General features: G+C 40.2%; 1 protein-coding gene across 25 annotated transcripts in view; it reads right to left on the bottom strand.

The window, feature by feature from the left end:
* The window catches only part of DMD (dystrophin), a 2,010,563-nt gene that overhangs the window by 1,107,709 nt on the left and 881,351 nt on the right, over positions 1 to 21,503 (bottom strand). For all 25 annotated transcript variants that reach the window (XM_065590838.1, XM_065590858.1, XM_065590878.1 and 22 more), the window contains 3 exons: positions 11,742 to 11,852; positions 5,784 to 5,957; positions 2,851 to 3,006 (listed from right to left, as the gene is read on the bottom strand). In XM_065590838.1, coding sequence (XP_065446910.1) covers positions 2,851 to 3,006; positions 5,784 to 5,957; positions 11,742 to 11,852 — 441 coding nt within the window. The remainder of the gene's footprint in view (positions 1 to 2,850; positions 3,007 to 5,783; positions 5,958 to 11,741; positions 11,853 to 21,503) is intronic.

Genomic DNA, 21,503 nt, shown 5'->3' with positions numbered 1-21,503 from the left:
TCCCCCAAGGCATCTGGGGAGCGGCATCTGACCATTTCTGACTCTCACCGGCATTGCCTCTGCAGCTGTGAAAAAGGCTAACACAGTCCCAGGATGCATCAGGTGAGGTATTCCCAGTAGAGACAGTGAAGTGTTAGTACCATTATGCAAGGCACTGGTGAGACCCCATCTGGAATACTGTGTCCAGTTCTGGTCTCCCATGTTTAAGAAAGGTGAATTCAAACTGGAACCGGTGCAGAGATGGGCGACTAGAATGATCCAAGGAAGGGAAAACCTCCCTTATGAGAAGAGACTCAAAGAGCTTGGCTTGTTTAGTCTAACCAATAGAAGGCTGAGGGCAGGTATGATTACTCTATATAAATATTTCAGAGGGATAAATACCAGGGAGGGAGAGGAGTTATTTAAGTTAAGGATCAGTGGACCCCAGAACAAATGGATGTAAACTGGCTTGAACAACTTTAGGCTTGAAATTAGGCAAAAGTTTATAACCATTAGAAGAGTGAAGTTCTGGAGCAGTGGGATCAAAAAAACCTAAGTGGCTTCAAGACTGAGCTTGATAAATTTATGGAGGGGATGGTATGTAGGACTGCCTACAGTGGCATCTGGCCCATCGGGGACTGCCTATAGCAAAAATCCCCAATGGCTGGGGACAGGACACTACATGTGGAGGGCTCTTAGTTACTACAGAGAATTCTTTCCCAGGTATCTCCCTGGTGAGTCTTGCCCACATGTTCAGGGTCTAACTGATCATCATATGTGGGGTTAGGAAGGAATTTTCCCCCAGGTCAGATTGGCAGATCCTGGCAATTTTTCACCTTCTGCAGCATGAGGCACGGATCACTTGCAGGTTTAAACTAGAGGAAATGGTGTATTCTCTGTAATCTGAAGTCTTTAAACCATTATTTGAGGCCTTCAGTAACTCAGTCAGAGATTAGGGGTCTATATTACAGGAGTGGGTGGGTAAGATTCTGTGGCCTGCGATGTGCAGGAGGTCAGACTAAATGATCAGAATGGTCCCTTCTGACTTTAGTAAGAGTATGAGAGAAAGAATATACATTACAATTATAACCCTAACCAGTGTCCTATAAGTGACTCACAAACATGTTTGACATCTTGTGGCATTATTGCTGAGGTGGTCCAATATTTATTTAATTTTCTTCCTTGATATAGGAATTAGATACCATGCTCCTGTCAGATAATTTCTAAGTTATTATCTACAAAAACACTAAAGTTTTCAGTTGCCTAAGTAGCCCCTGAAATCCAAGTTAAAGTTGCGCCCTTTCCTCCGACCCCCCAATCTGAAATGGCACCCCCGTGGGCAAGCACGGCATTTTTATTTCCCCCATATGCGCAACCCCATTGGCCTGACGAGAGCTGCCCCCCCAAATATAGAAGTCAAACTACCCCTATGAACAACAGAAGACATTTTCCATGGATAGGAAAGCATATTGTCAAGTCATAATCAACAGCTTTTTGGTGGTTGGACAGGGCAGAACCCAATCAGTATTTTCTGCTCGATTGGAACCTTCTAGAAATGAATGGATGTTTAGCTGTCAGCAGTTTTCAGTGAGTTTCAGTGTGCTTAACTATTGTGGTACATGTGCTCTGTGAACAGGTACACTGATAGAAAGTTAACAGGTTACAAAAATTTGGTGCAACAAAGGCAAAGGCAATGGAGATGGAAAAGTTTGCCTTATTAAAGGTACTTGCATTTAATAAACTATCATCAGAATTTTCAGATAAAAATAGACTGGCAAATTTTTGATAATCAAATTTGCTTCAGCAGACCATGCAAAACAGAAAGAAGAGGAATAGATATAGTAGGAGAATATTAATGTAGTCCTCTTATTATATGTTGATATGAATCAAATGATCAAACTAATAACAGTGCCAGCTATTCTACAGTACCACAGCTTCCCACAGTTAGCTTTCAAGACATTGCATTTTCAGCCGTAGCCTACCAATACTGTTGATTTACTCTTGCCCAACACTAAGGAAATTTGGAAGCACCTTCTGCAAGGAAAGAGGATCTTCGTATGAAATCCTAAATAGGTCTATGAAGGTGTATGAGGAGCAAAACGGGTGTAAATTATTCCATATGCTCATGAATACAACATTCTATGTGGTTTGCATATAAAAAAAATCAGTACCTACCACAGTGCACATAAGAATGTAAACAGGCATGCAAGGGTTCCAACTGGAGACAGTGCACAGCCACCTGAGGCATGTACAGGGGAAGAGTTACCACACAAAACCCATGAAATGTGTGTATAGGCATATGCAAGAAGCCAGCTACAGTGGTATTAAAATTTCCCCACAGGGATGCTGCAGTAGCAACAAGCATCTTGGTCAATTGACCTTTTCATCGTGGCCTGCAAAATGAGACATTTTGAGACCTATGCAAATAAGAACTGGGAGATCTCTCTTTCTTGTAATGTAATCCACAGAATGAAAGAACTGAAGAACCAGTGATCTGATCTAGAGATGTAGCCCTACCTAGAGTGCTTTTAAATTGGTGAGTGGTAAATAGCCTATCTATCTAAAAAAAGTCTTTGGAAGACAAAAAGTAAGTTTAATTTTAGGAAAGAATAACTTTAAAATCTGATAAAAAATCAGTATTACTTGTCTCTGGGTTTTCCATATTTTCTTGGACCAAACTGAATATTTATCTAATTGATTGGTTTTGGCTTCCTAACAAGGATTACACTTTTATAAACAGAGATAGGATTGATTTCAGAGACTTAAAAGGAACAAACAAACAATAAAAGTTATCAGACAATACAAAGAATGTACTTAGCTTTAAAAGCCAGAAACAGAGCCTGGTTTTGCATTGTAAATCAGAGTACATACCAGAGCGCCCAATTCATTATACTGCAGCTTCAGAGCTGTAAGTCTTTCATCCAGTTCTTTGGGGTTCTCTGTCTGTTGTTTCTGAACAATCTGACGTCCAGTTTTTATCACTGTTTCCACTTCAGACTTCACCTCACTCAAGCTTTTATACAATTTCTAATCAAATCAACACAGGAGAGAGAAACACCCCAATTAATAAAATAAATGAATAAAAGCAATGCAAACTTGGGACAGAAGTGATTATGCAGAACTACCACCAATCTTGGCATTGTTTGGTGCATAAGAGCCTCACCTGACGACCCTCAACTCCTATGGAAACTGAAGGGAATTGAGAATCCGCAGTATTCTAGTTACGTATAAATCACACACAGATAATGCACAAGTGTTTACAAGACTGTTAGAGCTTTATTTATAAATCAAAACTCAAATTATATGTCCTTGTCTACATTAGACTTATTCATTTAAAATGTTCTGCCATTGCTGGTTTTACTGCCCCACCAGTGGCAGCCATAGTGGGAGTGCTGAGATGGTCAAGAAGCCAGTGGCCACCAGAATTTGTAATATCATAAGACAAAGGTCTGCTCTGGGCTGGTTTGGACAATACCGCACTTAAAATAATAGCAGCTGCCCTGTACCTGCTCACGTCCTCTACCACCCACAATCTAAAAGCCTAATTTGAGTGGAAATCTGACAGTTCCCCATCCACTAAATCCTTAGCGCAGATTTCCTCTTCCATTTAGCTATGTTTAATATTGCTTTTAATGGCCTAAAAAGCAAAGAGATTTACTGCCTTTTAAAGCAAAAATATATTGTATCTCTCCATCTATCTTTTCTAATTGTTTCAAATGACTAAGAAGCAAGTGTGGACAAAACAAACATTTATTTAAGTAATGACATGCAATCAGTGTGCATAGACCATGCTTTCCCCCTCACCTTTTGAAAGAATGACAGTTAAAAAAGAGATAGCACTACTTGTCTGCCCAAACCCTGATTCCCTGGATACAACAACAATATCTACATATAACAGGGTTGTCAAAAACCTGGTATCCAAAATAACTAATCTAATACTTGGCACCCACAGAAATTATTTCGGACAAACCTTATTCAACCAAAGTGCTTAACTTTTTTCTGTTTAAATATGTAAGTTTAACTTTGTTTCCTTCATTTCATTAAAATTGAATTCTGTTATGCACTAAAAACTTCTTACACTGAACTGGGAAAGAGAAACTCCCCTGAACTACAGAATATCAATAAACACAAAAAAGTGAAGAATTGAAATGGCAAGGTTCTTGAAGAAGTTTATTGTTGAGGTTCTTTTAGCTTCATTATATGCTCTCGCAATTTGTTGTGATGTGCTGAAATAATGTTTCATATATCTTGACAGAATTTCTTTTAAAAGAATCTAGACTGTATTTCTTCTTTTCTTGCTGATTGAGCTTGTGTTAAATATTTTTGTGATTTTTTTTTATTACCAGTACATCTTGTGATAATGTAGTGTAATAAAATCCATGTCCAATAAGTGTAGACAGTTCAGGTAAAGATATGATGCTTTTTCTATTGCAGACCTGATAAGGGAAACTCAGCACATCCTCTCTATAGCTTAATCTGAAGTTCATTAACAACTTGCTTCTCAAAAACATATTAATATTATTAATATAATTGTATACATATATGTATATATCCCCATTCTTTCCAATGGATCTTCATGTGCCTTGCAAGATAAATACAAACTTCATCACTGAAATGCAGCTAACTTTGTATATAAAGAAGATCGCTGTTCTGCAGCTCATGCTGATCCACCAGCATAGGTGGCGATGTGGTAAAAAATATAAGCAAAGACATTAAGACCAAATAATATGAGGTTTCCTAGTATATCACAACTGTAAGAACTCTTCTGCTAAAAAGTTAGTTGTTTAATAGAGACATTGTAGATCCAGAATTTATAATTTCCATTTCATTCTTATGGTAGTGTGCTTACCTGAGCTGCTGTGGTGTCTCATATGAGTTCTAGTTTAGATGATTTATGGGACTAAATCTCCCATGATGCACTGTGGCTCTCTCCTTTGTTGAAACATCATGGTTCATCAACGGAATCCCACGACTCTGGTGCATCACAGGAGATGTAGCATGGCCAGAGAGGCCACCCTATAGAGGAGACTGGTGGCATGAGTCACATGAATTGCAACACCCATGAGGCATTGCAACAGCTGAGGGGGACATGGATTAATGTTTAACAGATTTGAAACAATCTGTTTTTTCATTTCCAAAACAATTTTTTTCAGAACTTTCCATTTTGATTTTTAAAAAAGATATTTCAACTTTTTAAGAACATAAGAATGGCCAGACTGGGTCATACCAAAGGTCCATCTAGCCCAGTATCCCGTTTTCCGACAGTGGCTAATGTCAGGAGCTTCAAAGGGAATGAACAGAACATATAATCATCAATTGATGATTCTCCCAGTTTAGTATGAAAACAAATTCAAAATACAAAAATTTCCCACAGAATGGAAAGTTTGATTTTCAACCAGCTCTAGTAGCCAGTTTCAACATTTCAACCATATAATCAGTTTCCCCTGCTTTTGTATAGAGTTCGAAACACATTTAAAAATATAGGAAAAATGTGATTTTAAAACTGCAAAAACTGGCAGAGTGACTCAGGCACATGTGTAATATCCGAGACAACTTAAAATTGATGAGTCCTTGATTTTCAAGAAAGAGAGAAGTAGGAAATAAACATATGGGGTGGGTATTTCAAACATTCTTAAGATACATAGGGTCACAAATTCCCATGAATTTCAATGGGATCAGTGCTCCTAAATCTCTTAGGCATTTTTGAAAATCATATATATATATATATCCCAACCAGAATTACTCGACATGTGAATAGACAAGAAATTCTTTGGAAAAAAAATCTCTGGACTGTACATACATACCATGCAATGATCCAACTGTGACTGCACTACCTCCTGCTCTACGCTCTTCATCTCCAACTTGGGCACCTGCAATTTTACTTCATCTAAAATTCTTTTACATTCCTGTAGACGCTGCTCAAAATTGGCTGGCTTCTGGAACAAGCGGAACTTCATGGAGACGTCTTGTAGTTTTTTCTGAAAAGTCAATATGGGTCAGTGGTAAAAATGGGAGGGAAAAATGTAGACATTCTCAGAATGGGTTACCAATCAGTATGTTTTCTCATGATTTCTTGCCCCTCAAAACATTTGATTCTTCAACTAGATATCAGCTGACTCCAGTCTTTGCTTCTATACAAAGAAGAAAATCCTTCCCTTCTCACTTGCAAAGGGCAACTAGATGCAACAGAACTGGTGATATTCTGTTGCATGGGAAAGAAGGGAATGGGTAGAAGGTGCCTGTGTAAGGATCTATATTCCCACTGCAGAGCAGATGGTGAAAGCTCAATGTTCCCTAGCATGCAGGGGGATTGGGAGTGGCTCCAGTATCCATTTTCCCTGCAAAGGGGATCACACCATACATAAGGCACCAGAAATGTAGCTCTCTTCCATGATATAAGCTTTATAGGGATTGGGAGATAATCCTTCCTCTTGTCGCTGTAGGGGAAGCCCTTTATGAAGCTTGTGTACTGTACATAGGCTTGGCACGGGCTCTGGAATTTAGTTCTCATATAATCAGAGACTTTAAGGTTAGAAGGGACCCTTGTGATCATCTAGATTCACTTCCTGCACATTTAATTAAAGTAGATTTAAGAAACAAACAAAACCCCTAGGTAAGCAGAGGAAAATTTCAAGTGGTTATTCCTATGGCATATATGATGTTTCTATTTTCCCCATTTTTACATGCTATTTGTCTTTGTGAATTATTATTGTGCCTAATTACAAATCTCCACAACAAGTTTATGTTTGTTTATTTTTAATAAATAAAAGTAGTAAGGTACTGGAATCATCTCTGTGTATACATAGAACAAGTAACAGCACAGCTAGGGATAGTGCAAGCTTCTCCCAGAAATAACCCTGCCAGAATCCTATCCACTGGGAAATGAACTGAGTCTACCAGTTAACTGCACTAATAGTAATGATGTTCAGTCATTAGTGACCTGGGCTTTCTTAGAACCAATGACCAAGAGGTGGTCTGCACCAATATATATGAATTGCATAAAAGCTAGTCAAGTCTCCATTGCACCAATTTAAGTTTCCTCTTTATTGTTCTCAGCCAATGAAGTACTCATGTACTCCATCACATTTTGCCCTTTTGGGGGGGGGGTGGAGATGGGTTATTTAGCCATGTATTATGCTGATTTTTGTCTAAGAGGGTCTAACTCATGGGTACCTAAATACTCTAAAATGTAACTGGCTCTCATTTATATATAAGTAATCTTAATAGTAAAGTGCTTTATACAGAGTGCAACTGTGGAGTGTCAGGCAAGGAAGAGGACACAATCCATTTTGTCAATAATTCGTTGTAATGTTTATACTTTTAGATTCTCTGGTTATTATATTTTAATAACACTGAAGTATTATTAATAATTTGTGTTATTCATTCATCTGTGAGGAAAGGGAGTCAACTGAGCATTTTCCTTCTTCTAGAGCAAGATGTGTTAAGTAACAGAAGATCATAAGGTTATTATAAGGAGGAGGGAGAAAAATTGTTCTCCTTAATCTCTGAGGATAAAACAAGAAGCAATGGCCTTAAATTGCAGCAGGGGTAGTTTAGATTGGACATTTGGAAAAACTTCTTGTCAGGATAGTTAACCACTGGAATAAATTGCCTAGGGAGATTGTGGAATCTCCATCACTGGGGATTTTTAAGAGGAGGGTTGACAAACACCTTTCAGGGATGGTCTATATAATACTTAGTCCTGCCGTGAGTGCAGGGGACTGGACCAGATGATCTCTCGAGGTCCCTTCTAGTGCTACGATTCTATGATAAGTAACATAAAAAAACCACAAACCACATAGAAATGTTTCCTTTTCTCCGCTGTATAACTGCTTTGAGCAAATCATCTACTTCTGAATTCCCAGCAATAGCACTTTATGATAAAGGACATGGGACTGGTTTTCAATTCCTCAAAATATTTCTAACCTTCTAGGAGTAAATGGTTCATTAGTTACCATGACAAAATAAGATTATTGTTTTAGCTAAACCTCCTTTCCCCCTTCCTTCTCTCAGGCTCAGAACATAGCTCCCAAGATACATTAATACAAAAAAGAGAAGTTTGGCAAGGGAGTAGCAGTTCCACCACTTTAAGCACAATTATATCTTATTTGCAGCTATCATTTATTTTGTCTAGATATTTCAATGAATATCATCACCACATCGAGTAGGTAAGGCATATAAGGAATTTTCCTTAGAGCAAAAAATAAATGTGTACAATATTTATCTATAAATGTCTGCTCTTTGCAAAAAAAAAAATAAGTAAAGACAGATGTTTTGCTGTCTGATTCATCACTGTGGTACTCCAGTTTTAAGTCAGTATAACTCAATTGATATCAATAGAGTTGCACTGACTTAAAACTGGAGTAACAAAGTAAAAAATCAGCAACTTGTTAGTTTAAGTATAATGTGTTTAGTTTTCAGTAAAACTGTGATTGTGATTCATTTTATGTATACACACAAAAAACCCTTTAAAAGTATGTAAATTAACCAATTTTGGTTCAGATTTAAGTAACTGCATGTTATCTAAATGAGTCAATTCAGATTGACAAAACTCATAGTAATGTGCATGATAATTTAGAAGCCTTTTGAGGAACTCTTATCAGGACAAAAGGGTGTTAAGGAATCAACTCTATCACATGTAGGAAAAGAAACTAATGGCATATGTAGCAAATAACTCCAAAAACATTAAGGCCTAAAAATCTCAGTAACCAGATCATCTCTCCAGCTGTTCATCTCCTCCTGTGAATAAGTCCTGTTTTAGGGAGGATATTCTTCTCCCAATACACACACATCTCCGTAAAGGTTAGCTTTTGCCTAACTTGTCCAGTAAGCCCAGAAGTGTTCACCAGCTGTGTTGTTGAATGTACAAAGATCTATGTACGGATCCTTTTGAAACCAACATTTCATTGATGGAATGCTGGCACTATCAGAGTTGCCATGGAGACTAGGGTTACCATACGTCCTCTTTTTCCCGGACATGTCCGGCTTTTCAGCAATCAAACCCCCGTCCGGGGGGAATTGCTGAAAAGCCACACATGTCCGGGAAAATGGCCGGCACTTCCTCTCCCCCTGTGGCTCTGCTCCACGCCTCTTCTCTCAGATTTACAGAGCCAAGCTGCCCGAGCAAGCGCTACTGGCTTCAGGCAGCACCCCCCCCGCCTCCGGACCCCGAGCCCCCAGCCAGGCACTTCTCCTACCCGGCTCCAGCTGAGCTGCTCCCACGGTGCAAGGTCCCGAGGCAGGGGGGGTGCTGCCTGAAGCCGGTAACGCTGGCTCCTGCAGCTCTGCTCTGTAAGTCTGAGGGGGCGGAGCCGAGCAGCTCGGCTTGAGCTGGGGAAGGGATGTGTCCAGCCAGCTCTGGGTCCTGAGGTAGGGGAGGGCTGCCTGAAGCCAGCAGCTTGGCTCTTACAGTCTGAGCTGGCAGGAGCAGCTCAGCTAGAGCCCAGGTAGGAGAAGTGCCTGAAGCCGGTAGCACTAGGGCAGCTTGGCTCTTAAAGAGAGCCGAAGAGTCAGGGAGCAGCAGCAGTCACCAGAGCCTGCTCTAAGGTAAGCCAGGGATGCCAGCAAAGCTGGGAGTACCATGCGCCGCTGATTGCACAGGTGGGGGGCAGCGCTGGGGGAACTGCTCCGGGGAGTCGCCAAAAAGCACTGACTGTGGTGGGGGAGGAGGGGAGGGCAGTGTGAAAAAGGCAGGAGTGTGCAGAGGGATCAGAGCTCTGGCTGCGATGGGCATCGGGCTGCCTTGCCTGCAAGTGGATCAGAGCTCCTGGGGCTGGGGTGTGCTGTATGGCACTCAGCTCCCCATATGTGATGAGACACAGCAGTGTGGTGGATCACTGCGAAATACCTGCCCAATCAGAGCTGCGGGGGCAGGGCTTGCAGGGGCTGGCTCCGACAGCTCCCATTGGAGCTTTTCCCAGCCAATGGGAGCCTCTGAGCTTGGCTTGTGGCGGGCCCAGCACGTGGAGACCCTGGCTGCCCCTGATCCTAGGAGCAAACACAATGCCAAAACGAAAATACAAAGTTCACTACATATAAAGAATTACGTTTTAGAATTAAAGAATTAAATAGCTCAAAATGTCCGGGATTTTACCGGGCAGGGAGGAGAACTGGGTGCTCCAAGGCATCTGGGGAGCTGGGAAACAGAACAGTGTGAGCTGCGTGTCCTGACCGCTCCCAAAAACTGAGCGCCGGGGCAGATCCTCCACTGAGCAGCTTCATTAAAGTCATGGGAGTCTATACTAGTGGAGTGCCTGACTTTAGAATTGGTGCAGCTGTTTCGTGTGGCTGGGAGGGAGGAGGGGGAATGTGGGGTGCTCAGGGGAGGGGGCGGAGACTTTGGGGAAGGGGTTGGAATGGGGACAGGGAAGGGGCGGAGTTGGGCGGGGCCGGGGGTGGGGAAAGGGGTGGGACCGGGGGAGGGGAAGGGGCGGAGTTGGGGCGGGGCCGGGGCCCCATGGAGTGTCCTCTTTTTTCAATGTTCAAATATGGTAACCCTAATGGAGACCAGCAGGGAAAGAGTTAACAGGAGATATGTAGGTAGTTACATATATTCATCAAGGAATGAATAGATCCCATAAGGAAGAGGAGATATTAAATAGCATCAAACATGTTTTTCAAAATAAATAACTTTTAACATTTTATTACTAGACTTTTCTATGTCCCTCAGCACCAAACATTACACACAAACATTAATCAATTCATCCTCTCAGCAGGTCTGTGAGCTAGGGAAGTATTATCATTCCCATTTTGGAGACTGGGAAATCGAGGCACGAATATTAAAGAAGACTTTGGCAGAGCTGGGGAAAAAACAGATAACCTCACTCACTGTCCTGTGCCTTAACTGCAAGATCAAAGTCTTGCTCTTTGCTGTTAAATCATGGTGTTTTGCTTACCCTACCATGAAAGATGAGATGATCAATGATGTATTTTAACATCAGTATCAATGTATTTATTTCACAGCACCATGGAAGTTCAGTCTATTCAACTTTTGGCATGAATACTAAAGAGGATTATTGGGCCAGGAATATTTCAAAGACCATTTGGGAGGGCACAAAACAGAAAATGGAATTTTCTTGCTCCTAAATGTAATTAAGCCAGCCCTCATATCCAACATGTCTCCCTTTGTTTATTAAGTGAGTTGGAATAACATGTTAGTTAACACTTTTAATCAGCAATCAATTGCTCAGGCTGGACTTTGGTACTCCACTCATACCACTTACATCTGTCAAGTACTTAAAATATGGGAACTGTAAATGAGGCTACATATCCTGCAAATAGTTTTCCAGAAATATTTACAGAACACAGGAGACTTATTAAAATCATGCTTTTGTCCCTAAAATGGAGTCCCATACACTTGCCAACTAGCCTATTTTTAATACAAATATCTTAATATATCTCAAATGATGATATACCCAACACATCTTTTATGGTGTTACTTTTTATGCTATTATTACTCCATAATGGGTCTACTGAATTGATTACAATTTTGATATGTGCAGCATTGGGTATGCTACAATTGTTGACCATTTTTGCCATACATTGTGGCAGGCAGAAATAAAAAACAGCACTAATAAAATATAGCAGGAAATTTGTTATCTGATCTCTGCGATTTGTTATGCTGACTACTGCTACATAATAGCTTAACGTTTCAAGGAACAACTGAAACACCACATATACATAAATATAAATTATCAAGAATATTTCAACATATAACACAGTGTTGTGTATAGGAAGAACAGGAGGAAATGGAGGTTACATACCTGTGCAACATCAATTTGGGAGAAAACTCTTTTGGCAGCATCCTTACCCTGGCTTCGTTTTTTCATTTCTTCCAAACTGATCTCATGGCTTGTCAAATCAGATTGTATTTTCTGTTGGAAAACAAACTTAGTAATCAGATGCATTTGAAACATACTTTATCCTGCTATAATCGGAGTATCTAATTCCTGACACATATTAAAGAGATATTAAGCGATATTAAAACTCTGGAAGAAATAATTTAAAGGAGAATTATTTGTTTACTTCCTTATAATTCATTTTATTTTACTTTCTTGTGTGCAAACTCAATAATACCTTCTCCTCCTGCTTAAATGTAAAGCCAAATTCTGAGTTTGTGACAATGACGACAATCTGTTGCTAAGGACATTACAATTACATTGCAGATACTGAATATAGATTTCCTTCTCAAGAGAAGCAGATGGATTACCATTGTTTGCCTTTGAAAAAAAATCTAAAGTAATTATGGAAAAGAAACATACATAAACAGGTAAAGGAGTTTACTTGGATATTTTTATTTCTTGTTTGACCTGTTGTGTTAATAGCTTTTTAGGAGATTTTTGATATAAATTATAAATATTTTGATCAAACTACCTGATATGTACAGTAAATGACATCATCTTACACTGGTATGTATTCCGATATCTATAAATGTTATTTAACTTGTGGTTTAGGACTCACTGACCATAACTTGCATTCACTGTCTGCTAAGAAAAGGCAAATGTACAACAGTAGGCTGATGACGAAGGACATTCATGCATTCATCTGAGCCATTTTTTAGTGAATATTTCTGTCTGTCATTTTCAGCAAGAACCAGCAGGTGATCAAATTACTTCAATGCAAATTTCAGCCCTTGTCATCTCATCATAAATCAGTCTGATAAAAAGACACCAATTGATTTAAGCAACGCTGACCAATGCTATAACATGCAAAACAATTCATACAATGCATATTGATATAACCCAATTTAGACCATTTCAAAACAATTTATGTGGAAATTGTTAGAAAATGAATATCTGCTAGTAGCAGATTGCTTAACAATTACTGCTGAGAATAGGAACTCTGAAATAACTATTAGCTTTTTTCTCATCAGAAAGAGTATTTGAAACCATTATTGCTAAATGGAAAAAAAAATCTAACTGTAACTTTGATCTATTCCCTGTATTAATTACACAAAAATCTCACAAAACCACTACAGCCTACCTATAAGTAGATGCATTTCTAAAGGTACACTATCTCTTAAAACAAAAAAAACTGTATTTCAAGAATACAGTTTCATTTTTTGTTCTATTAAGGAACAGAAAAAAAAATCAAAATCACATAGTTTCCAAGGAAACAGAAAATCTGCTTGCCATGAGTTTCAATTATTAAATTCTGAGCTCAAGTATACTAATGCATAAAAATTGACATGCAAAAAAATTATAAAGGACTGTGACTCTGGTTTGTTCTGATATAGCACAGGGAGGCAAAGAAGAGGGACAACAGGGACCAAGAACTTCATGAGGCCTTTGCACCCTCTGCCACTTATGGGGCAGGTATGGAGAGAAGCAGTGCTGGCTGAGACAAATGTGGGAGAGGTTATTCAACCAGAACCCCTGTTGCACCAAATGCCATTCCCTCCAACTACCCCTACAGCAGGATCAGAGGAGGGGAACAGTGCTGCTCAGCATATGGAGCTGGAAGAAGCCAGTCTATCAGGCTCCCTGCCCACACCAGCAGCCTAGATACACTCTACTCCTCCACCACCAGTTGTGCAGGGGTGAGGAGCTGCCCTGACTGGGAATATAAAGTGCAAGCCGGGAGTAGCAAGCAGCAACCTAAGGATTCCCCCAGGCAGCAACCAACGGATGTCTCGGTCTGAGAAAACCATTAAACTAGTCTTTGAATAACTACTGCTAGTTTGTTTGATGGGTAGGTGGAAGGGACTGCAGTGATAGGTTTCTACTGCCCATAAAAATATCTATTTATGGAATTTAATAAAACCCCATGCAACTGGCCATTTTGCTTCACTTCACTTTTTTGAGACCAAAAGCAATGTAAAATATTTGCCAAGTACAGATGATGTGCTCAGCTTTGTACAGAACAGAGAGAAAGACATGGTCCTACACTCATGGGCTTATAATTTGGAGGACAAAATAATACATCTTGCTTCCTGTTGCCATCCACTATCCCATTATGGCCCAAAGTGCCTAACTCTAAGTATGAGAGTAGCTACATTGACTTACCTGATGCAAGTGACGTTTGTCCATACAAAAAGAAAAAGAAAACATTTCACTCATTCTTCCTTTAGGACTTTTACTTTAGAAAATCCCAACTATCATAAAATATGCTTAGTCTAGCTTGTAATTTGGGGCCTCTGGTTGAGCCAGCACCCTCAGAGCTGTATGGTGGATGTGCAACTGCTATGCAATAATTTAGGAATATTGAGCTGTAATAATGTTATGAATGTTTTATGTGATCCGGATGGGGAGACAGTCACTGTATAGCTATATTGGGTTATTGGACTCTGCACAGGTACTACGTCGGAGAATGACTTGGAAGAGTTATCTGAGGGAAGGGATCAGAAGGAGATCCCATCGACCAGACGGCATGGGATGCACTGTCTTAGGGATGGGGGTTCCACGACCACCATTCCCAAAAGGAGGAGATGGGTGGTGGTAGTCTGGGACTTCCTCCTAAGGGGGATGGAGTCATCCATCTGCCATCCAGACTGGGAGACTCGAGAAGTGTGCTGTCGAGACTGATTAACCCCTCGGACCACTACCCTCTTTCTACTTCTCCACGTGGGCAGCAATGATACTGTCAAGAATGACATTGAGTGGGACACTGCAGACCATGTTGCTCTGGGAAGAAGGATAAAGGAGTCTGAGGTTCAAGTCATGTTCTCATCCATCCTACCTGTTGAAGGAAAAGGCCCAGGTAGGGACCATCGAATTGTAGAGGTAAACGTGTGGTTATGAAGGTGGTATCAGAGCTTTGGATTCTTCCACCATGGGATGTTGTTCCAGGAAGAAGGATTGATAGGAAGAGATAGGATCCACCTAATGAAGAGAGGGAAGAGCATCTTCACAGGCAGGCTTGCTAACCTAGTGAGGAGGGCTTTAAACTAGGTTCACCGGGGGATGGTGAGCTAAGCCCAGAGGTAAGGGGGGAAGTGGGACACCGGGAGGAAACACAAGGAGGAGGGTGCAACAGGGGAGGCCTCCTGATTCATACTGAGAAAGTAGGGCAATTAGCTAATTATCTTAGGTGCCTGTACACGAATGCGAGAAGTCCGGGAAACAAGCAGGAGGAATTGGAAATCCTGGCACAGTCAAAGAACTATGATGTGATTGGAATAACAGACTTGGTGGGGTAACTCAAATGATTGGAGCACTGTCATGGATGGGCATAAACTGTTCAGGAAGGACAGGTGGGGGAGAAAAGATGGAGGAGTTGCACTGTATGTAAGAGAGCAGTATGATTGCTCCGAGCTCCAAACTGGAGAAAAGACTGCTGAGAGTCTTTGGGTTAAGTTTAGAGGAGAGAGCAACAAGGGTGAGGTTGAAGTGGGCATCTGCTATAGAGCACCAGACCAGGAGATTGAGGTAGATGAGGCTTTCTTCAGACAACTAACAGAAGTTTCCAAAATACAGGACCTGGTTCTCATGGGCGGGGGGGCCTTCAATCACCCTGAAATCTGCTGGGAGAGCAATACAGCAGTGCACAGACAATACAGGAAGTTTTTGGAAAGTGTTGGGTGCAACTTCCTGGTGCAAGTACTGGAGGAAACAAATACAGGTTGTGCTCCTCTTGACCTGCTGTTCACAAACAGGGAAGAATCAGTAGGGGAAGTAGAAGTGGTTGGCAACCTAGACAGCACTGACCACGAGATGGTTGAGTTCAGGATCCTGACAGAAGAAAGAAAGGAGAGCAGCAGAATATGGACCCTGGACTTCAGAAAAACAGGCTGACTCCATCAGGGAACTGATGGGCAGGATCCCCTGGGAGCTAACATGAGGGGGAAAGGAGTCCAGGAGAGCTGGCTGTATTTTAAAGAAGCATTATTGAGGGTGAATGAACAAACCATCCCAATGTGCAGAAAGAATAGCAAATATGGCAGGTGACCAGCTTGTCTTAACAGAGAAATCTTCAGTGAGCTTAAACACAAAGAGGAAGCTTACGAGAAATGGAAACTTGGAATGATAACTAGGGAGGAGTATAAAAATATTGCTTGATCATACAGGGGTGTAATCAGGAAGGCCAAAGAAGAATTGGAGTTGCAGCTAGCTTTTATGCATTTTTTGCCTTGGTCTTCACAGACAAGGTCAGCTCCCAGACTGCTACACTGGGCAACACAGTATGGGGAGGAGGTGAGCAGCCCTCAGTGGTGAAAGAACAGGTTAAGGACTACTTAGAAAAGCTGGACATGCACAAGTCCATGCGTCCAGACCTAATGCATCTGAGGGGGCTGAGAGAATTGGATTTCAGAGCCATTGGCCATTATCTTTGAAAACTCATTGCAATCAGGGGAGGTCGCGGACAATTGGAAAAAGGCAAATATAGTGCCCATCTTTAAAAAAGGGAAGAAGGAGAATCTGGGGAACTACTGACCAGTTAGCCTCTCTTCAGTCCCCGGGAAAATCATGGAGCAGGTCATCAAGGAATCCATTTTGAAGCACTTAGAGGAGAGGAAAGTGATCAAGAACAGTCAACATGGATTCACCAAGGGCAAGCCATGCCTGACCAACCTGATTGCCTTCTATGATGAGATAACTGGCTCTGTGGATATGGGGAAAGCGGTGGACATGATGTATCTTGACTTTAACAAAGCTTTTGAAAACAGTCTCCCACAGTATTCTTGCCAGAACAAACTATCCCATTGGGTAGGAAAGAAAGGAAGTATGGCAAGAGAACACCCAGGCTTAACCAGGAGATCTTCAATGTTCTGAAACTCAAAAGAGTCCTACAAAAAGTGGAAACTAGGTCAAATTACAAAGGATGAATATAAACAAACAACAAAAGCATATGGGGATAAAATTAGAAAGGCCAATGTACAAAATGAGATTAAACTAGCTAGAGACATGAAGGGTAACAAGAAAACATTCTACAAATACATTAGAAACAAGAGGAAGATCAACGACAGAGTTGGCCGTTACTCAATGAGGTGGGAAAAACAATAGCAGAAAATGTTAAAATGGAAATGGCAGTTTTTACCAAAAAGATTAGTAGTGATTGGACATCTAACATAGTGAACACCAGTGGAAATGAGGCAGGATCTGAGACTAAAATAGGGAAAGAAAAAGTTAAAAATTACTTAGACAAGTAAGATATCTTCAAGTTGCCAGGGCGAGAAGAAATACATCCTAGAATACTCAAGGAGTTGACCTAGGCAATATCTGAGCCATTAGCGTTTATCTTTGAAAGGTCATGGAAGACAGGATTGATTCCAGAGGCCTGGGCAAATATAGCACCAATCTATAAGGGAAATAAAAACAATCCAGGGAATTAGAGACCATTCAGCTTAATTTCAGTACCCGGAAAGATAATGGAGCAAATAATTAAGCAATCAATTTGCAAACACGTAGGAGATAATAAGGGGATAAATAAAAGTCAGCATGGATTTGTCAAGAACATATCATGTGAAACCAACTTAAAAGCTTTCTTTGACAAGGTAACAAGCCTGGTGGATGGTGGGGGGGAAGTGGTAGATGTGGTATATCTTGACTTTAGTAAGGCTTTTGACACTGTCTCACCTGACCTTCTCATAAACAAACTAGGGAAATAAAACCCATATGGAGCTACTATAAGGTGGGTGCATAACTGCTTGGAAAACCATTCCCAGAGAGTATTATCAGTAGTTCATAATCAAGATGGAAGGGCATATCTAGTGGGGTCCCTCAGGGATCAGTTCTGGGTCTTGTTCTGTTCAATATCTTCATCAATAATTTAGATAATGGCATAGAGAGTACACTTATAAAGTTTGTGGACAATGCCAAGCTGGGAGGGGTTGCAAGTGCTTTGGAGGATAGAATTAAAATTCAAAATGATCTGGCCAAACTGGAGAAATGGTCTGAAGTAAATAGGATGAAATTCAATAAGGACAAATGCAAAGTATTTCACTTAGGAAGGAACAATCAGTTGCAGACATACATAATTGAAAATGACTGTCTAGGATAGAGTGTGTTAGCACACGGTTGTTCTGATGGATTCAGCAACGGCAATGTGCATGGATCAATTGATTGTGGTACAAATGAGTCAAATGAATCTCTGTTCAAAGTGATCAATAAGTATACACATATTAAGAGAAAAATAAACTAGGAATGAATATCCTAAGGCTGTGTCCATTCATCTATTTACCAATGAAAATTAACTCCAGAAGCCAAAACGCATTTTGATTGCTAGGATAGAGAAAGGGATCTGGGGGTCATAGCAGATCACAAGCTAAATATGAGTCAACAGTGTAACACTGTTGCAAAAAAAAGCAAAAGTCGTTCTGGGATGTATTAACAGGAAGGTGGTAAGCAACACATGAGAAGTAATTCTTCTGCTCTATTACATGCTGATGAGGCCTCAACTAAACTATTGTGTCTAGTTATGGGTGCCACATTTCAGGAAATATGTGGACAAATTCGAGAAAGTCCAGAGAAGAGCAATAAAAATTATTAAAAGTCTAGAAAACATGACCTATGAGGAAAGATTGAAAGAAATGAATTTGTTTAGTCTGGAGAGGAGAAGACTGGGGGAAGGGGGACACACACAATAATAGTTTTCAAGTACATAAAAGGTTGCTACAAGGAGGAGGAAGAAAAATTGTTCTTGCTAATCTCTGAGGATAGGACAAGAGGCAATGGGCTTAAATTGCAGCAAGGACAGTTTAGGTTGGACATCAGGAAAAACTTCCTAGCTGTCAGGATGGTTAAGCACTGGAATAACTTGCCTACGGAGATTGTGGAATCTCCGTCATTGGAGGATTTTAAGAGCAGGTTAGACAAATATCTGTCAGGGATGGTCCAGATAATATTTAATCCTGCCTTGAGTGCAAGGATCTGGACTAGAAGACCTTTCAAGGCCCCTTCCAGTCCTATGATTCAATGATGAAAAGGAACTAATGAAATCACCACTTTCCTAGCTATATTTTAAATAATTCCTGATGTGAATCTCATGTTCTGCTATTCCCTACCCAAGCATGTCAGATTCCATGCTCCCTTATTATTCCTACTTCTTTTCCATTTTTTTTCTTTTTGTTTTCTAATAAGAGTTTTGCTTAATCATCTAGGAGAAATCTACTCTTACAAGACTTTGTTGTGAAAATTTGAGCAAGCTTAAAGTACAGCTGTTTGCTGTACCTGTGGATTTTTCAGCAACTGAACATCAACCCAGAAAGAGAAGCTGCATTTACCTATCTTTTCTATTTCTTTAGACTCCCACCCACACCCCCTTTTGTAAGCGTTTGGGCCAAAATTTCTGTTGTATTCCATTGACTTCAATGAAGGTTTGCTCATTTGAACTAATAGAAAATTTGGTCCTTTGTGCTTTTTTAGAACAGAATCTAAGGACCTCTAATCTATAACCCCAAACTGTCTCCCAGCACAGACATCCGATATCCCTCTGACAGACTGCCAAACAAGAACAATTCACTAAAGAATAGAGAAGGAGAGAACGTAAGAGTTAAATGGTTTACTAATAGTTTTAAATATTTTAATTCCCTCCCCCACCCGTCCCTTTCCCTTTAAGTGAATTCCCCCCCACCTTTAAGTTTTTAATCAATATTTTAAAAATTCTTGTTTTTGTGGCATACAATAAATGAAAGAAGTCCCTCGCAAATAAGCCCTGAGACCATTTTAGAATAAAATAGGATAACTTCAAAAATTATAACACCCTTATAATCTAAACCAATCCTCATCATAGGCCTCTGCAAAAAAAATAGTTTGGGTTAGATATATGAGACAAGATGTATCTTATCTATGCATTCTCATATCTCTGATACCCACTACACTCCTGAGTCAGGGAATATGTGGTACAAAGCTGGCATAAACTTGGGAAAACTCTGGTTGCCCCTGTAGGGCATCTCTCCATTTAATGTCACAATGAGAAACAGAGCTGGGGGGCCAGGAGAAGGAGATTGGAGTGGTGGATGTGGTCAAGTGCAAGACTAGGACAAAGATGATGAGGAAGGCAACAAGTGCACACTGAATGGTTACAACTGCAGTGTGTTAGCACACAGTTTTTCTGATGGATTCAGCAATGGCAATGCGCATGGATCAATTGATTGTGGTACAAATGAGTCAAATGAATCTCTGTTCAAAGTGATCAGTAAGTATACACATATTAAGAGAAAAATAAACTAGGAATGAATATCCTAAGGCTGTGTCCATTCATCTATTTACCAATGAAAATTAACTCCAGAAGCCAAAACGCATCTTGATTGCTCAGAAGCCAAAGCAATACTCACCCAAATAAATTGTGGGTGTCGGTGTCATGTAAATATGATATATGGTATTCAATATTACAAATATTTGTTTCTTTCTCAAGTACCTCATCAATTAACTCAAGGTTTGTTTTCCAAACTACTTAGTTCAACCTCAGAGTCACTCTAGAAAGCACATAATTGAACAATGCTTATCGCAGTAGGTCAGGCCTAACATGGTAGAGATAAAAGTGTTGTGTTTAAATAAAAAAGTGTTATGGGACATTCCATGGAGACTGCTCTATCTTCCTTTTAAAAATTGCTCTGCTGGCAAAATATGAAGCATCACCTAAGAACATAGTACTGAAGAGAAGAAGCACATTATTCTACTGTTTTTTCTGGTCTTTTCTTTAGAGCGTAAGAAAGAAAGATCTACTTAATTGACACCTGTTTGCAATCTCAGCAAAAAGAGGTCAAAGGTTACATGGATCTTGAACAGGACCAAGACACATCAGTGTATCATCCTCTACCCTATTCGCTCCACCAGTGATGCCAGCCGTGATGCCTCCTGGCATTCACTTCTGCCACAATCATCTCAATGCTTTTTTCCTTCCATTTTTTATTCTGGTCCATCAATCCACTGCAGCACACTAATTCTAAAGACTCACAAGATTTTTTTTTTTTAAATCCACCCTTATTCCGTTCTTTCTGCTCCCATAGCTCCCTGTCTATGTTGTCTTGTTTAGACTGCATCTTGTGCCTTGGACTTCGAAGATAATTGTTGCATAAAAAATGATGTCACTATGAGTGAGGGAGCTTAAACTGCCTAGGATGTATCTGTTCTGGGGATAAAGACATTCAGTTGCCAGATCAACGAAACAAAACAAAAATTAACAAAGAGGCATTTATCAGATTAAAGGATCTGATTTAATATTGCTATGAGGACTGCTTGTATGAGAAGAGGACTTTTTGGGATATTCAGTCCAGTATTTCTATAACTAAAAATCATTTTTAAAAGATAAATGAATCAAATTAAGAGAGCCTTGCAATATTGATATCACAAGGTAGAGAATCAGTACAACAGCTGAAAATATGTAAAACTGCTCCTACTTTGAATTAGGGAAGGGAGATTCAAGGGAATTCAATCTTTTTTTCCCCCATGCAAAAAGTCTCTGCAAAGCCATTGGCAATCCACAATGCTTCTACTACAACATTTAGCAAACAGAGAAGAGAACTGAGATACAAATTCTTGAACATGAGTAACAGAACCAGGAACTTTATAGTTTGATTAAATGTAACTACACAGAATGACAAGCAAATGTAACTGGAGCCCCTGACTGTAGTATTTATTGAATAA

The sequence above is a fragment of the Chrysemys picta genome, chromosome 1, assembly GCF_011386835.1.
Source record: "Chrysemys picta bellii isolate R12L10 chromosome 1, ASM1138683v2, whole genome shotgun sequence".
Taxonomy (NCBI): Eukaryota; Metazoa; Chordata; order Testudines; family Emydidae; genus Chrysemys; species Chrysemys picta.
This window is presented reverse-complemented; position numbering and strand designations above follow the sequence as displayed.